The sequence below is a fragment of the Nycticebus coucang genome, chromosome X (assembly GCF_027406575.1).
Source record: "Nycticebus coucang isolate mNycCou1 chromosome X, mNycCou1.pri, whole genome shotgun sequence".
Lineage (NCBI taxonomy): Eukaryota > Metazoa > Chordata > Mammalia > Primates > Lorisidae > Nycticebus > Nycticebus coucang.
Genome location: NC_069804.1, coordinates 8,806,563 through 8,825,342, shown reverse-complemented (window position 1 = coordinate 8,825,342; position 18,780 = coordinate 8,806,563). Strand labels below are relative to the sequence as shown.

The following is an 18,780-nucleotide window of genomic DNA, read 5'->3' as shown; positions in this document are numbered from 1 at the left end:
ATGTGAAAATTCGTTTCACATTTCCTGGGAGATACTAACAGGGAAGGGGTGCCCCCCAAGATTAAATGCCCCTGGCACCTTGATTTGCAACAGCTAATGACATTATTTTATGGTGAAATACAGTCCTGACTTTAAATTAATGTGTATGTTATGATCTGTGCAATGGGGCATGTTAACGTTGTCAGAGAAACATAATTTTTATACTTTGTGAATTCTCCATGTCTCACTGTGTAACGTAATGAAACATTACACTCTACCTGCACCTTTCAAGCTCTATGGAAATATGTACATAGTTTCACAGATTAATGATAATATAATGGTATTTTCCTTTGCTTAATGGACTATACACTTAGTTATTTTCTTACTTTCTAATGCTGCTAATGTGCACTTAGTGTTTTATGAAATGGTGTTAACTAAATGAGTGATAATGGGCTCATGCAAAGATTATTAGACCCGACGAGGAGGCGGGTACAGCATGAGAGTCTGAATTCTGCTCCTAATTTTAACCTTCTCTGTATTTCCATTTACTAATAAAGTCATCCCTACCTGATGCATCTACTTTGTAGGGTTCAGATAAGGTCCAAATGGGAAATAAACATCAAAGCTCTTTAATAAAAAAATAAAAATGGTATGTGGCAACTTGTGATACACATGTAGATTCTTGGCCTGGCAGAGGTATTGAAAATTACAAGATGAAAACTTTCTAAAGGGTATCAGTTATACAAAACACTTGAGACACTCAAAGTCCACTGTGGAGAAGGGGAGCCGGAAGCTTACAGGACCCCTGGGAGGGCTGGGAACATAAGCCAGGGATTATGTTCTGCATGAGTTCCTCCCACAAAGCTGCCCACAGCAGAGGCAGGTGTACCAGGAGCCCATCCAGAAGCTCCCACAAACCTCTTATCTCCTGTCTGCCATGGGAAAAGAGTTTTTCCCCTCCTGTTAGAACTTCTGGATCTTGTACAAAGGCCTCACAAGAGCAGAACCTGACCCAGACTTTTCTAGGAAAGGGGATTCTGGGAAATGTACCCTGGGATTCGCCCCAGACGAGGGGAGCATGGACGGGAGGGAAGAGAGGATGTTGTGTTGATGACAGACAGGCTGGCACGAGGGGCTCAATGCAGTATCAATTCCATCCTCTTTTTGAATTTAATGATGACATTGCATTTTGTTTTTTTAGCATACCACTCTTAAAGTGATTGGATTTTAAATCTAATGTGATTTTTTTTTAAAGCATGTCATTTTATCAAAGACAAGTATAGTTTTTCTCATTGGGTAAGGTACCACATGTCAATATCTCTTTAGAGAGGCTTCTACTAAAATACATTAAAACTACGAGTCCTTCACTCTTTATTAAGAGTGATGGGTTTTGCTTATTTTTATAACTGTGAAATACTAAGAATATTACAGAGACATGCCTCGGGGGGAAAAAAAGAGATTAAGAACGAAAGAATTCTACATTTTAAAGAATGTGTGATAGAACATTAGAATAATCAGCAGATCCGTTTGCTTAAAGACATCCAGAATTTTATAAAAAGTGTAGTAAGAAATATAATCAGAAGGGCTCTTGGCACAATTACCAAATGGTGAATTACACACTTTCTGGTGTAGGAAGTCCTTATAGAATGTTAGGTTTGTGGCCTTTTGAGTCATCCTACATTCAGGTTCTGATTCTGGTACTTAGTGTTAATGTGTCATCCAGCAATAATAATAAAATAAGTTACTGAATATTACATACCAGGCTTTATACCCAGAACTTAATAGGTAGTCTCTACTCCTTAAAATAACTGCAAGATAACATTGTCCCTGTGATATACAGATCAGAGACTTACCCCCTGCAAATGGAAATCACGTTTATCCCTTTGGCAAAATGCAGTTGAGATCATGAAAAATGACAGAAATGGCGCTAAGTGAAAACCTAAAAGTCAAAAGGAATTTTGACAATGTGAAGGAAATGGATCAATAATTGGAATCACACCCTCTTCCTGGACTTAGCGCAGAAGAAATAGATCTCCTTAACAGACCGATTTCAAGCACTGAGATCAAAGCAACAATAAAAATCTCCCAACAAAAAAAATGCCCTGGTCCAGATGGCGTCACACCAGAATTCTATCAAACCTTCACAGAAGAGCTTATTCTCATACTGCAGAAATTATTCCAAAAAAATTGAGGAGGAAGGAATCTTCCCCAATATGTTCCATGAAGCAAACATCACCCTGATACCAAAACCAGGAAAAGACCCAACCAAAAAGGAGAATTTCAGACCAATCTCACTCATGAATATAGATGCAAAAATTCTCAACAAAATCCTAGCCAATAGATTACAGCTTATCATCAAAAAAGTCAGACATCATGATCAAGTAGGTTTCATCCCAGGGATGCAAGGCTGGTTTAACATATACAAGTCCATAAACGTTATCCACCATATCAACAGAAGCAAAAACAAAGACCGTATGATCCTCTCAATAGATGCAGAAAAAGCATTTGATAAAATCCAGCATCCTTTTCTAATTAGAACACTAAAGAGTATAGGCATAGGCGGCACATTTCTTAAACTGATCAAAGCTATCTATGACAAACCCACAGCTAATATCTTACTGATTGGAGCTAAACTGAAAGCTTTTCCCCTTAGAACTGGAACCAGACAAGGTTGTCCTCTGTCGCCACTACTATTCAACATAGTCCTAGAAGTTTTAGCCAATACAATTTAGGCAAGAAAAGGAAATAAAGGGAATCCAAATGGGAGCAGAGGAGGTGAAACTCTTCCTCTTTGCTGATGATATGATCTTATACTTAGAGAACCCCAAAGACTCAACCACAAGACTCCTGGAAGTCATCAAAAAATACAGTAATGTCTCAGGCTATAAGATCAATGTCCACAAGTCAGTAGCCTTTGTATACACCAATAACAGTCAAGATGAGAAGCTAATTAAGGACACAACTCCCTTCACCATAGTCTCAAAGAAAATGAAATACCTAGGAATATACCTAACGAAGGAGGTGAAGGACCTCTATAAAGAAAATTATGAAACCCTAAAAGAGGAAATAGCAGAGGACATTAACAAATGGAAGAACATACCATGCTCACGGCTGGGAAGACTCAACATTGTTTTTCTTTTTTTTAAATCCGAAAAATAGTTTGATTTATTTAAATGAGCAGTTAAACCAATGGCGATTAGTCCTTCAGTCTTCTGAGTAGAAAGAAAGAAATCAATGAAACAAGAGCCCCTAAATGTATAGTTCTGGACATTGTTAAAATGTCTGTACTTCCAAAAACAATCTTCCGATTCAATGCCATCCCTATTAAAGTACCAAAATCCTATTTTCAAGACTTGGAAAAAAGGATTCTGCATTTTGTATGGAACCAGAAAAAAACCCATATAGCTAAGGTAGTTCTTAGTAATAAAAATAAAGCTAGAGGCATCAGCATACCAGATTTTAGGCTGTACTACAAGGCTATAATGGTCAAGACAGCATGGTACTGGCACAAAAATACAGACATAGACATTTGGAATCGAATAGAAAAGCAGGAAATGAAATTAACAACTCATAACTACCTAATCTTTGATAAACCAAACAAGAACATACACTAGGGAAAAGACTCCCTATTCAATTAATGGTGCTGGGAGAACTGGATAGCCACATGTAAGAGACTGAAACTGGACCCACACCTCTCTCCACTCAGAAAAATTGATTCAAGATGGATAAAGGACTTAAATTTAAGGCGTGAAACGATAAGAATCCTCAAAGCATAGGAAAAACAATGGAAGATATTGGCCTGGGTAAAGAACACTGCCGTGGCAACTGCAATAACAACCAAAATAAACAAACGGGATTTAATTAAACTGAAAAGCTTCTGTACAGCTTTTGGGAAAGAATATTTGCATATTTTGAATCAGACAAAAGCTTAACTAGGATTTATAGAGAACTTAAATTAATCCATATGAAAAAAGCCAATAATCCCATATATCAATGGTGAAGAGAGATGAATGGAACCTTCTCTCAAGAAGACAGATGAATGGCTAACAAACATGAAAAAATGCTCATCATCCTTAATTATCAGAGAAAATGCAAACCAAAACCACTCTGAGAGATCATCTGACCCCAGCGAGAATGGGCCACATCACAAAATCCCAAAACTGCACATGCTGGCGCAGATGTGGAGAGAAAGGAACGCTTTTACACTGCTGGTGGGTCTGAACTAATACAACCTTTTTGGAAGGAAGTATGGCAAAACCTCAAAGAACTCAAGCTAGACCTCCCATTTGATCCTGCAATCCCATTACTGGGGATCTATCCAGAAGGGGAAAAAAACCTTTTATCATAAGGACACTTGTACTAAACTGTTCATTGCAGCTCAATTTACAATCGCCAAAATGTGGAAACAGCCTAAATGCCCCCCAACCAGGAATGGATTAACAAGCTGTGGTATATGTATATCATGGAATATTATTCAGCCATTAAAAAAAAATGGAGACTTCACAGCATTTGTATTCCATCCATTTGGATGGAAGTGGAACACATTATTCTTAGTAAAGCATCACAAGAATGGAGAAGTATGAATCCTATGTATTCAATCTTGATTTGAGGACAATTAATGACATGGTTGGGGGTGGGGAAAGGGGAGAGCAGAGAAGGAGGAGGTGGGGGAAAGGAAGAGCAGAGAGAGGGAGGGGGGTGGGGTCTCAGTGTGTGACATCTGATACCCTCAATGAATCCCCAATTAGAAAAAAAAGTTGAAAGGAGAACTCCAGAATTGTACTGTTCAGTATGGCAGCCATGAACCATATGTGGCTATTTTAATAATTTAACTTAATTATAATTAAATAAGTTTGAAGTTCAGTTTCCCAGTCTTGCCAACCACAGTAAGAACCCAGTAGCCACATGTGGCTTGTGGCCGCCATACTGGCTGGCAGAACATTTCGATCATTACAGAAAGTTCTGTGGGTGTTGGCCTAGAGAATCCATAGTAGATCTTCATGAAGGTAGGAGAAAAAATTCAAATTCCTCCATAGTGTTTGAGCTGAAAATAGGAATGTGGGTAAATACAATGCTTCCTTTCCACCACGGTATGTTTGGGAGGGAAGGAGATGAGGAACACAGGTGTTAGGGGTCTTGCCAATCTTTCCTTTAAAGAAAATGGACAAGGACAACAGATGATGATGATTTTATGACCCCTGGCGACCACAGAACAGATTTAACATGCACGTGGAATGGGGCTCATTGTTCTTATTCTTGCGGTTTTGTTTCTGCAGGTATGCCATTGGCCTTGCTTATAAATCAGCCCCAAAGCATGAGTGGATTGGGAAGAACTCTGCCTCCTGGGCACTCTGTCGCTGCAACAATAACTGGGTGGTGAGACACAACAGCAAGGAAATCCCCATCGAACCAGCCCCTCACCTGCGGCGCGTTGGCATCCTGCTGGACTATGACAATGGCTCTGTCGCCTTTTATGATGCTTTGAACTCCATCCACCTCTACACCTTTGAGGTCGCCTTTACACAGCCCGTGTGCCCCACCTTCACTGTGTGGAACAAGTGTCTGACGATTATAACTGGGCTTCCCATCCCAGACCATTTGGACTGCACAGAGCAGCTGCCATGAGCATTGGCCACATGGAGCTGCTTTCTGGGAAATAGAAAGGTTGAGGCCACTAGTTAGGAGACTGAGAAAGCATAGGCTTCAAGAGTGTGGTTAAATGTCACCAAAAAGTGTCCAGAAATTGGCTAAGATAGGGCTCAAAATGGGAGATTCCTCTCCTTTTACTGTGTTAAGAACAGGCTTTAATAATTTCTTTTTTTTCTATTTAGGAAAATCTATAGATTATTTATAAGAGAAACATAATCAGGATTACAACTCTTAGGAACTATTTGGTTTTGCACATGAAGAGGCCCATAAGTTTGCCAGCTATTTACATACATTTTTTTGGGCTTGCAAAAAAAAAAAAAAAAAACTGTTGTAGTTTTGTATGTTCACCTGCACACATAATATCTCATATGTGTACTGACCCCATGGTAGGTCTTGTCATCTCAACAGTGCATAACAGAATATATTTGAACCTAGTAGGGAAATAAACAGGCTTCCCTACTCTGGTTTAATTTGGAGTGTTTTAACTGTGCTGTCAAAAATGGAGAGCAAGAGAGAGAATGAAATAATTGCCATGGAACTCAGACCTTGCCATGGCTGAATCTTTACTTTCCCTCTGATGGTTAGTGGGATAATGGTGGAAAGAAAGGTTCTGAAACCTTTGGCCAGATTTTTTCCTGCTTCTTCCAGGGTTAAGGATTCTGGGAGAACATTAAGAAAGAATAAGATTGCAATTGAACATAGTCATTTTGAATCCTATTGAATTGAATAATTTGAAAACCTTTAGGCTGATTTGTGTTTTATCAGAAGTAGGAATCCCGTTTCATGGCATAAAAATCTATCTTATCCTTTTAATAGTTCTTTTAGACCTGTGAAATTTCTTCACTACATTTAATCTATTTCCTTCCCCCTTGTTTCTGGAGCTGAGGCAACATGTTCTGTCACAAAATGTAGCACCATTTTGGATTGAATTCTGTGCTCTGGAACATGGGCACATGGCCCTGATCATCAATATCACATCCAAATAGGTCATCAAAAACACGTAATATTTATGAGTTGGTAATGACAAGGCACATTGCATAAAGTTCCATTCACTAGATACATGCCTCAAACATTATAAACAGACTTTTATTAAACACATCTTTAAAGATGTAGACGTCCCTCCATAGTCTAGTGTAGTTTACCATAGAGTTGTAAGACCAAAAACAAAACTCAAACTCGTTATTTGAGAACCTGATAATAGAATCTGGCTAATAAAATGTCAGATAGGATGGATATTTTACATGCTTATCTGATACGCTGGAATGGTCTATGACTCTTGGACCAGGACTCTGGCATTGGTTCTACCTTGATGAAGGACATGACCTCTATAAATGGTTTCTATTGCTAAAGTATTTACTTGGGATATTGGGTTTCAGCCATTTTGACTGAACAGACTGGTGGACTTAGGCATTGTTTCTAGGGATTTTATTTTTAACCAAATCAACCAATTGCTTCCCTGAAATAGGTCAATGAACCCATTATTTCAGCATCATGTGGCCAAAGCTCATGGTGATTGTAAACCCAGACTATCAGGGAGGCCAAGCCCGCCTCCTGCATCTTTCCACCCTCTTCCCTGGCAGACACTCCTTTTTCTTAACAGATAAGATTCTATATATTTACTATATTATTTATACCCAGATGAATATTTTGATAGCTACTCAAGATAATTTCACATCTGAAAGGTGGACACCTCAGTGGAAAAATTGTTGATCTTAATGGGATTTTTTTTTTTTACAATATAAAAACAATGTGTATTTGCCTTCCCTGAATAAACTGAAAGGGTTGTCTCAGTAATTTTTACATACATTTTGGGTAACTGGATAATGGATATTTTAATGCACTTTGTACACTAACAGGTTCTAAATAAAAGGGACTAAAACTCAGCTTCTGAGTTTTTAAAATCATGGTTTCCAGGTACCAATAAATGCTACAGTTTGCCTTATGATATTAACATAAAGCATTTACCAGAAGGATAATATTTCCATAAAAATAATGTTTTCCAGTATAAAGTTACTACTCAAATTTTCACGGCAAGCCACTTAGGGTATGTTTTTGGCTATTTTTATAAGGACACAAGAGAATCTATTATAATTTTGTTGTGAAAATCTCACTCTTGGCTAACTTAAAAGCACTGTGGATAGTAGCAATTACTATTATATATCCAGGTTGTCATATTTACAGGAAAATATGTATATGGTGAAAGGCCACAGTGTTTAATTACTGTAACGATGTAGAAAAATTTCCATGTGGATTTTTTTGAAAGTCTAAAAAATATATGCTGTAAACATTTGCTGCAGTGTAATTTTGCATTCTCTTTAAATGAATTGGGATCATGGTTTTTTTTTAGGTCCTCACTTCACAGGAAGCATCACCGTTACAAGGGCAAAAGAGATGACAGTGCCACTTAAGTTAATACAACAAAATTGACACAGCGCTACCCAAGACTGCCAGGTCTGGCATCACGGGTGTGCCCAGAGCCCAGGGTTCAGAAGGGGCCTATGTTCATTTTAATGCTTTGCTGTTGCTGTCTTGAAATTCTTAAATTTTGAACAAGGGCCTACATTTTCACTTTGCGCTGGGCCTTGCAAATGATGTAGCCAGTACTCACAACAGAAGTCAAACATGGTACCTCTCTTCCTGGTGGCTACAAATAAATAAATCTGGATCCAAATTTGAAAGTGGCTGGCTATATCATTCAAATAGGCATCTAAATGGTGGATTAAGATGAGGGTGGGCCTGGGTAAAGATTTTTTTTTTCAGCTTTAAAAGCAAGTGACTTCAGAAACTGACTGCAGATATGGATGATGGTTTCTGCTAGAGAAGAGGAAATGGCCTGAATGAATACAAACCGGCTTTTTATTCTGGTACTGATTTATATATATATATCTGAACTTCCCGAGGAACTGAACTAGCAGCCTCCAGTGAATGTGGAATTCCATCTCAGCTCCAGACGCACATGCAAACAACTCCAGAGACACACATGCAAACAACTGCAGAGACACAAGCATATGTGCTCACAAGCATTCGCATTTGATGTTGGGAAGGTGATGATCTGGTCTACTTTAACAAGGTGTTACAAAGCATCCAAGACGGTGATGGGAACAGTGCTTCTCAACCAGGGCTTGATGTTGCCCCCAGGAGTCATCTGGCAACGCCTGGAGTCAATTTTGTTCATCACAACTGGGGAAGGGAAGCTATGGGCATCTAGTGGCTAAAGGTCAAGGACGCTGTTAAACACCCTACAGGGCACAGTGAGCCTCCACCACAAAGGGTTACCCAGCCCCAAGTATCAGTAGTGCTGCAGTTTAGAAAACTGTGGGTGGGGAATTTTTTAAATGCAAAACTCTGGTAAATACTTTTATTTTTCTGTAATTGATTCAATGCCTGATACACCAAACAAGAAAAGGAGGGGGCACCAATTAAAAACTCTCACTGCAGTAGCTCCTCCACCTTTAAAAATAGTAACAAAACAGTTACGAAAATCTGAAAGGCCAGCTTGTGTAAATGGGAGTCACTGATGAACACCATGATCTGGATGAACTCAGTTTGGGAATGAAAAGTCGGCTCTCTTTCTGCCACTACTTGCAGCGGACCAAACTCAAGGCCTGGTACTTGAGTCACACTGCCAAACCCTTACCCAAGATTACTGTCTTAATTGCTGTTGCTTTCTAGTTCAAAATAAAATCATTTTCGTGGTTCCAAACCCCTCTATGTCTACTCGTCTCTGTTGCCTTTTCATCACTTTGGTTTTTTGCAGTTATGATGCTGGCAAATATTTATTCAAATTCTACTGTTTCCATGCTACTTTGTGTCATATGCTCCATTTTTTCTTTTACACCAGAAACTGTCTCACATGCACCATCCACCTCTCTCCATTCAAAATATAGTTACTTTACAACACTCAGAATAGTCCTCAAAATTAAAAACACAATAGAAGAAAAGCTACACAGGAGTGGAAATACAGAAAAAAGCTTGCTTGATTTCAAGTCATTTAGATGGGGCTAGAGGATGGTTTGACCAGAGGACTGGTGATCTTAACAGTGTGGTCTAAGACAATTCCAGTACTTGCTCCATAAACAGATCCCCAACCCCACCCCATGGTGTCTAGGACCTGGCTCTCCTTCTAGATGCTAGCCTTTTTGGTCTCAGTGCTATGCAAAGGGATTGGCAGCATCTGCACAACCTGGGCGAGCTGGTAAGAACTGATCAGAATCTTGGGGACAGGACTCAGGAATCTGAGTACTAATAAGCACTCCAGGGGTTTCTGATACTTTTGAAAGTTTGTGAGTGCTGCTCTGGAAAGCTGTTCCCAGTCTCATAGTCCAAAAAAATAGGCACTTTCGGCCTGAAACGTGCTGTAAAGGCAGCAAGGTGTAATGCAGTGGTTTTTAAATTTAAATCACCTTTTCTGCAAATGCTGATGGATCCCATCCTGAAAGATTGGAGTGAGATGGGTGAGAGTGGCTCGGCAACCTGTGTTTTTGTTTGTTTTTTTTTTTTTTTTTTTTTTTGACATGATCCTAAAGCGCAGTCAGGATTAGCAGCCAACACTTACAGTCACAGGGCTTGACACTTTTTCTATAAAGGGTCAGATAATGAATACTTTAAGGTCTGTAGCCCATACCATCTCTATGGCTGTAGAGGAAAAGCAACCATAGAGAATATGTAAATGAAGGGATGGGTTGTGTTCCAATAAATCTTCATTTTTAAAAACAGGCATTGGCCTGGATTAGGCCCGTGGGCTATATAGTTTGCCAACGCCTACTGTAGTGGACATAGTACTGGACTGGCAGCCCAAAGCCCTCACTCTATAGCTGTCCCCTCACTCACTGAGAACTCAGTCATGTCCCTTCATGTCTCTGGGCTTCAGTGAGCCCTAAAAGTCCTTTCTAACAGTTACATCACTTCTCTGAACTCATAGAACTTGCGGAGAATTAGTTAAGGAGTACTTAAAGACAGGGGCACTCAAGGGTTCATTCAACAGAACAGGGCGGGGTGTGCCAGCATTCTAATGATTAACGGTACTCCTTTTGTAATTTTGACTCACCTCAGCCCTTCTCTCAAGTGACAGGTATGTAAAATATATTCCCTTTGATAAGAGTTTTAAGGTATATTTAATTGGAACTTTTGAAAGTGAACAGACCACTGCTATAATTAATCACCTTTCAAAGTCAACTTGAAGGACAACTCATACACTTTGCAGGGTAGCCCACATCACATCTTTTTTTTTTAAGTATACAAGTAAAATACGTTCAAGAGTAGATTATAATAGGAACACAAAAAGGGAGGCGTGGAACTTACAAAATCCCTTTTCCTTGAGTATCATTCTATGAGGTGTATATTCAATAATGTCAAATAAAAATGAGGTTGAGGACTTATAGAAAAACCCTTCTTGTAATTGTCCAGTGTTAGTAATGAACAATTTATGGAAAGGAATTCAGGTCTCTCTGTGGGTCTTTTTCAGCCATGTTCTCTTCTAAGAGAATCAGTAAAGCATGATTAAATAGGAAGCATAGCAATTAACGAACAAATATGTCATGGTCATAAACCTATTGCCAATTAAGGGGTAGCACAGAAAATGATTTAATGAACATTGGTTCTTTTGCACAGTCTATTTATTCTCAAAGCTCAATTTTGATTATGGTCATTAAAAGCTGTTCATTTTCACTAACGCATTTCAAGTAATAGTGCTCATCTTACCCCTTTGCCAATCTTATTCTCCCCTCTGACTACCGCCCTCCCTCACCTTCTCTGTCTACTGTTTTTGTTTCTTCACCTGTTGTGAAGAACCAACTCCCCCACACTCCATTGGGAGTGCAGTGTCTAGGCACTACCAAAAAGTGCTCGCTAACATCAAATTGGCATCCGGATGAATACACCGTCTCATAGATGTTTGGCTGGTCTCATTTTGACTTATGGTAGTTTTTGAGATGTGGACTATCTAGTTCTTTTTTAACGCCTCCTTAGGCAAGGTCGTGCGCATCATTGCCTCAATCGCCATTTTGTACAGAAGTCTCCCAAATTCAAATCCCCAGGCCTAGTTTCTCCACTAAGATCAGCCCTACACATAGACCTGTTTTATCAGTAATCATTTTTGAATGCTTAAAGGACACCCCAAGTTTCACATGCCCAAAACTGCTTTCATGGTCTTTCCCACAAATCCCATCCTACTCAGTCAGTTGTGTGAATTAAAAACTGAACGTTTGTGCTTGATGTCTCCCTCATTCTCCATGTCCAATTTATCACCAAGTCCTTTCGTATCCTTTTAACTGACCTACTCCTCTCTACTTCTACAAACGACCTCCAAATCTGAGCTTTCATGTGTCTCACCCTCTACAGATAAAATAACCCAACTGGTCTACCTGCAATCCACACAACACCTTCTCCTTTAATTCATCCCCCAGAGCATCCAAGGTAATCTCTGAATCAGATCATGTCACACATACCTCTGCACACTCTTTCCGCTATTCTCACGCCCGCTCCCAACCCCACACAATGACTTAAAATCCTTCAAATCTTCCCACCTATTTTCCATGAAACTCTTCCATGCTACCCTACAAGCCCTTCCACGGTCTTGTGTCCGCATATGTCCTCAGCATCATCTTGAATCATTCTCCTTTTCCCTGCACTCCAGCCACACTAGCTGTGGCAGCTATGTTCCGGAGCCACAGACCTCCACCTGAACCACTCTTCCCTCACCTTCTTAACTAGGGCTAATATACCAGATTTCTTCTAGCCATCATTTCCTGGGGGGGGGGGGGGGGGGTTTCCCTGATCTCCCTGTCTCACCCAAATTCCCCTAATAACTGATCCATAAAGCAATGGGTACCTCCCTTCATAATGTTTGTCATGGTTGCAATTTAGCATTTGTGTAAATTTTGCTTACCATTTCTGTTTATTTGATCTGATTAGACTGTAATATCCTTGGAGTGTGAAACCAGGACTGGCTTAGCCCAATGTTTGCCTTATAGTAGGTGATTAAATATTTAGAGTAAAATTCTAATTTCTCAGGAATATGTTTTATTTGTGACTTTCTCTTAAACCCACAACATCTAGCATTCTCTTTTTAAAGACTTGGGTATTTTTTTTAAAAAAAGGGCTTCATATCTGCAACAACCCTGTGTACTAGAAAATAAAAAACATTACCAAAATAAAAGCTGAAACACTACCTCCTAACAAATTCCATCTTTTCTTTATAATGGCAAAAATAAGACCTTAAATTTGAGGAAGTAAACCTGCCCACCAGTGTCTTCTATCACCTCCTGTCTCCGACTTCCACATCTAGAATTGCATTTATGTAATTTACACTTGCTAGCGTGGCTCATTCTGTATTCTAAGACAATCTACATGCAAATATAGTGAGCTATCGGGTATCACTGTCTACTTTTGTCTCGCAGCAGGTCCTCTGGGACCCTGGTGCCCCACTTCCTCAGTAGCTCCACTCGCTTTCCCAGAAACCAGATTCCCTATTTTGCACTTCAGTATCAGTCTCAACCTCTTTCTTCAGTTCTCAGTCATGGGGTTCTTTGGCCTTAAACGTCTTCTGACTTGATCTCTAGTATGTACTCTGGCGTGTACTTCCCAGGCAGCAGTCACGCTCTATTTGGAATCTCACCTTAAGCGTGTATTACCTCTGCTTCCTCAGCACTTCAGGTTACCAACCCAATGTCCCTGCCTGTTTCTTTGCATGAGCTGATTTCTGGGTCCTTCATGACTTCATAGCCTGTTCCCTTGTTCCCAGGTCTATTGCTTTTCAGCCCCTTTAAATGAGCTAGTCATATCCACTTTTCCAAAAGATACAGTGACTCAAGAACAACTCCAGGCTTACCTATCTTACACTATAAGCAATTTATAAGAACCTTGCTTTAAATAACGAAGGCATACTGGGTTAAAAGTAACCAGATAACAAAAGATACAACATGCAAATGCTAATCAAAAGAAATCTGGGGTGGCTATATTAAGAGCAAAATACACTTCTGAACAAGGAACATTTCCAGTGATAACGAGGGACATCACAGAATAAGTCAATTCACCAAGAAAATGTATCAGCCCTAAAGTATGTGCATCTAAAAACAGACCTTCTAAGGTTTGAATGTGTCCCCTCACCTCTCTCACCCTCTCCCCTTCTAGTATGCGATAATGCAACAGAAATGCCACTCATCAGATGCTGGCCCCTAGATCATAGACTTATGAACTTTCACAACTGTAAGGCAATAAGTTTCGGATCTTATCAATTACCCAGCCTCAGATATTGTGTCATAGCAGCATAAAATGAACTAACACATCAGAATTCATGAAGCCAAAAATGATAGATTTGAACTTGACAAACTTGACCTAATTAACATTATAGATCACTTCACTGGATAACTGCAGAATACACATTCAAGTACTCAGTGAATATTCAGAAAGATAGACTGTACTTTGAGCCATAGAACAAATCACCACAAATTTTGAAAAGCTGCTATTACCCAGGTGTGGTGGCTCAGACCTATAATTCTAGTACTCTGGGAGTCCAAGGCAGGTGGATCGCTCAAGCTCTGGAATTTCAGACCAGCCTGAGCAAGAGAGAGACCGTGTCTCTACTAAAAATAGCCAGGCATTCTGTCAGGTGCCTACAGTCCCAGCTACATGGGAGACTGAGGAAAGGAGATCTTTTGAGCCCAAGAGTTGAGGTTGCTATGAGTTACGATACCATAGTACTCTACACAGGGCAACTGAGTGAGACTGTCTCAAAAAAGACATCCTGCCTTTAAAACATTTAAAAAATAAACATAAAAAGTTGAAATCATACTAAGTATGCTCCTTGATCACAATAGAATTAAATTAGAAATGAATAACAAAGATATACATAAATCTCCAAATAATGGAAATCAAAAACTTCTGAAGTCATAGAAGTCAGAAGATAGAAAACATTTTGAAATGAGCAAAAATAAAAAATATGATATCAAAATGTGCACTATGCAATTTCATTGGTGCTTAGAGAAATCTATATCATTAAATGATAATATTAAAGAAAAAAGTCAATTGTCTAAATTTCTACCATAAGTGATTACAAAAAGAACAAAATAAAAGCAAGGCAAGCAGAGAGAAGGAAATATTAAAGGTAAGAGCAAAAATCAATGAAATTTTATTTTTAAATAGAGAAAAATCAATGCCACCAAAATCTGGGTTTTTAAAATATCCATATAATTGATAAACTTCTAGCCAGACTAACAAGGAAAACAAAGAAAGAAAACAAAACAGTGCCAGATATAAGAAAGGACATCTTTAGAAATTCTACAGACATCAAAAGGATAAGACAATATTACAAACTTGACAGTTTAGATGAAATAGACAAGTTTCTTGAAAGATAAAAACTGCCAAGCTCGCTCAATAATATATAACATGAAAGTCTTACATCTGAGATCTAAAGAAGCCATAAGATTTTGGGCGGCGCCTGTGGCTCAGTGAGTAGGGCGCCGGCCCCATATGCCGAGGGTGGCGGGTTCAAACCCAGCCCCGGCCAAACTGCAACAAAAAAAAAAAATAGCCGGGCGTTGTGGCGGGCGCCTGTAGTCCCAGCTGCTCGGGAGGCTGAGGCAAGAGAATCGCGTAAGCCCAAGAGTTAGAGGTTGCTGTGAGCCGTGTGACGCCACGGCACTCTACCCGAGGGCAGTACAGTGAGACTCTGTCTCTACAAAAAAAATAAAAAAAAAAAAAAGAAGCCATAAGATTTAGCAATCACATCTACACAAGAGGAATGAAAGCATATACATGAATTTTTATAGCAGCTTTATTCATAACTATACACACATGAAATGGAAATAATACAAGTCTCCCAGATAGCAATGAATAAACAAATTTTGGAAGATGCATACAAAGGGCTCCTACTCAGCAATGGAAAAGAAGGTGCTACTTTTATGTGTTTGAAATCAAACACATAATGCCAAGTAAAATCTAAGTTCTCTGTAATTCCATTTGTATGTCCTTCTGCAAAAGGCAAAACTATGGAAACACAGAATAGATCTGTGGTTACCAGGGGCTTCCAGTTGGGAGAGGGGTTCACTACAAAAGGGCCTAAGAGAACTTTCAGGAATGGTAGAAATGTTCCATATCTTCATTGTAGTGGTAGTCACATGACTGTATGCATTTGTCAAAACTCACCCAACTAAGTTCTAGAAAAAGGCCAATTTTACTGTATATAATATATACCTTAACACTCCTGACTTTTCAAAATTAAAAATAAAACAGATTAATTCCTCTCTAGAAAAATATTCATTATTTCTTATCAGAAATGACAAAGGAGATGTAACCTTAGAAATGGAAGGGTTTTTTTTTTATAAAGAGGACATTGCGCTACTCAATGACAATTAATGAAATTAAAGGGAAATTACAATTTCCTCATAAAATATGAATTACTAAAGTTGGCCTAAAGAGTAGAAAACCTGAAAAAAGTAAAAGATTAATCATGGATGATATTAGAAAAGTAATCTATGCTCTAACAATTACACAACATCATCAAGCCACAAACTGTGGTATATGTATACCATGGAATACTATGCAGCCATTAAAGATGGAGACTTTAGATCTTTTACATTTACTTCGATGGAGTTGAAATACATTCTTCTCAGTAAAGTACCACAAGAATGGAAAGATGAATGTCCAATATACTCCATACTAATATGAAATCAACATATAAACAATTACATGTTCCTAAGAACAATAAAACACTATTATAGTCCAGTTCAGGGGTACAGGGGAACAGGAGCGGGGAGGATGGATGCCAGAGGGTGGGAACGCATGAGGCAGGATCTCACCTAATGTGCACATTGCAAGGGTGTATCACCCGCCCCCCAAATGAGGGGTTCTTCTACAAATGGAACTTTGCCCTGGAAGTGAGAACAATGTAACCTAAATATTGTACCCTCATATTAATTTGAATGAAGTTTTTTATTTTTATTTTTTATTTTTCAGTAGAAAACCTGAAAAAAGTAAAAGATTAATCATGGATATTAGAAAAGTAATTGATGCTCTAACAATTATGCAACATCAAGCCACAATAGTCTTACAATTAAATTCCACCAAACATTTAAAAAGCAGGTGCTTGCTATATATTTAAATCATTTCAGATGATCCAAAATATGAAAAATCCCCTGTGAACTTGTCCGGCATAAGTTTTATTCTAAACCCTGATAAAGATGGAATCAAAAATCTCTATAGCAATTCCATCATTTGTAAATTAAGCCCAGCATTATTTAAAAATAAATAAATAGATGACAGAGATAGATACAAAAAGCACCATTACCAGGTAGGGTTTATTCCAGACATGGGAAGATGTTCCAATAGTGGGAAACCCTATCAGCATACTTAGTTTTTTAAAAAAGAAAAGAAAAAGCTAAAGAACATTAATAGATTTTTCAAAAGAAATCTGATAAACTGTAAATGTTTCAACAGGAAAGCTATGATAACCAGTGTGATGAAAATGTGTCAAATGGTCTACAAAACAAGTGTGTGGTGCCCCATGATCACATTAATGTACACAGCTATGATTTAATAATAAATTTAAAAAAAAATCTGATAAATTTTAGCAACCACTCATAATAAACATTTTAGTTAAAAAGGAATAAGAGAAAACTACTTGAAGAAAATAGACCCCACTTCCATACTTCAACAGCAAGCATAATTTTAAGTGAAGCAATTCCAAAATACTCCCTTTCAAATTGAGGGCAAAAATAAGGAATGCTCAGTTTTAGCAGTGCCATTCAACATTGTTCTGTAGGTTACTGTAAATGAAACATGTAGAATAATCTGGAAAAAAATGAAAAGCAAGATTCAAAATTATCTTCATTGGTGGGAATAACTAGATAAAGTTCATTTAGAAAATGAGACAATAATTAACAATCAAAAAAGAGAATAGAGAGAGAGAACTTGCCATACGATATATTAAAATGCACTGGAAAGAACCTCTCATGAAAGTACTAGGACAGTGACATAGGAATAGTCAAACAGATCAGTCAAATCATTTTTTAAAGTAGAAGAAATTTTAGGAGAAAGTTTGTACAAATAAGGGGTAGGGGAGAATTTCCTAAACTAAAAAGAGAGATGTGTTTGGCTTCATGTAAAGTGAAACACACATTCATTTGTTGGAACTACCATATCTATTCTATTCTAAGAGTTCTTACAAAGAGGTTTTTAAAACTTTCAGAGTACCTTCACTGCTGAATTTGAAGCATCTACCACTGAGGCTGGTCCCTACTAGCCCTAGGGATCTATTTATGCAATGTGGAAAAAGATAATGCAAAAAATGGAATGCATACATACTTCAAACAGAGAAAATCTAGGAGGGTGGAGCAATAAGGCAGCCGAGTAACAGCTTGCCTGCAACTGGGCATGGTGAGTCTGGGGAGATAAGACTCCAGGCATCTCTGGCTGGTGGGATCTGCCTATAATCGTCCCTTTCAGGATACAGGGAGTCAGCAAGGGACTTCTGGACCCCAAGAGGAGGACAAAAACAGTGGAAAACTGGCAAGTGGTTGCGTGTGTTTGATCGAAGTGGAAAACTGGCAAGTGGTTGCATGTGTTTGATCGACCTAATCCTGCCAGCAACCGTAAGTACAAGCAGCAGTGAGACTGCGAACTGGAAAGGCCTTACCTGTGAACTGTTTTGGTGTTTTTGGACTTGGCACTCACTTGAACTGCCTTGGGAAGAGCTTGAGCAGGAGTGCGGAGAACTTTGGGCATTGTCTAGAGCCCCAGACTGAGCCACTGAGCCGGACAGAGCTAATAGTATTCGGCTGTGGGCCAAAGGGAGCCATTGTGAGAACTGCCCCGGCAAGCTCTGCCCTCAGGATCGCAGAGCAAGGATTGGGCGGGAGCTAGTAACCTAGTGACTGAGCAGCCTAAAGGCGGGGACTGAGCTGTCTTATAACCTTAACCCTCAGGGGCAGAGTGAGACCGGATTTGGCACACTGGAGCCTCGGGCTGTTGCCCTGGGTAGAGTGCCATGGTGTCACAGCTCATAGCAACCTCAAACTCCTGGGCACCACCCGGACCTCCATAAGAGCTGCGCCTGCCAGGCCTCCGCATGCTCTGACAAGGAACTACGGGAACCACACAACCCTACGTCCTCCCTCCCTCCTCTACCCTCCTTGCCTCCACACGGGCCCACTCATC

The 18,780-nt window shown here is 39.2% G+C and overlaps 1 protein-coding gene across 4 annotated transcripts in view; it reads left to right on the top strand.

Annotated features, from left to right (window-relative positions):
- Positions 1-6,792, top strand: part of MID1 (midline 1) — a 367,686-nt gene extending 360,894 nt beyond the window's left edge. For all 4 annotated transcript variants that reach the window (XM_053580019.1, XM_053580020.1, XM_053580016.1 and 1 more), the window contains exon 10: positions 5,256-6,792. In XM_053580019.1, coding sequence (XP_053435994.1) covers positions 5,256-5,604 — 349 coding nt within the window. In that variant the 3' untranslated portion in view covers positions 5,605-6,792. The remainder of the gene's footprint in view (positions 1-5,255) is intronic.
- Positions 6,793-18,780: the final 11,988 nt, after the last annotated feature.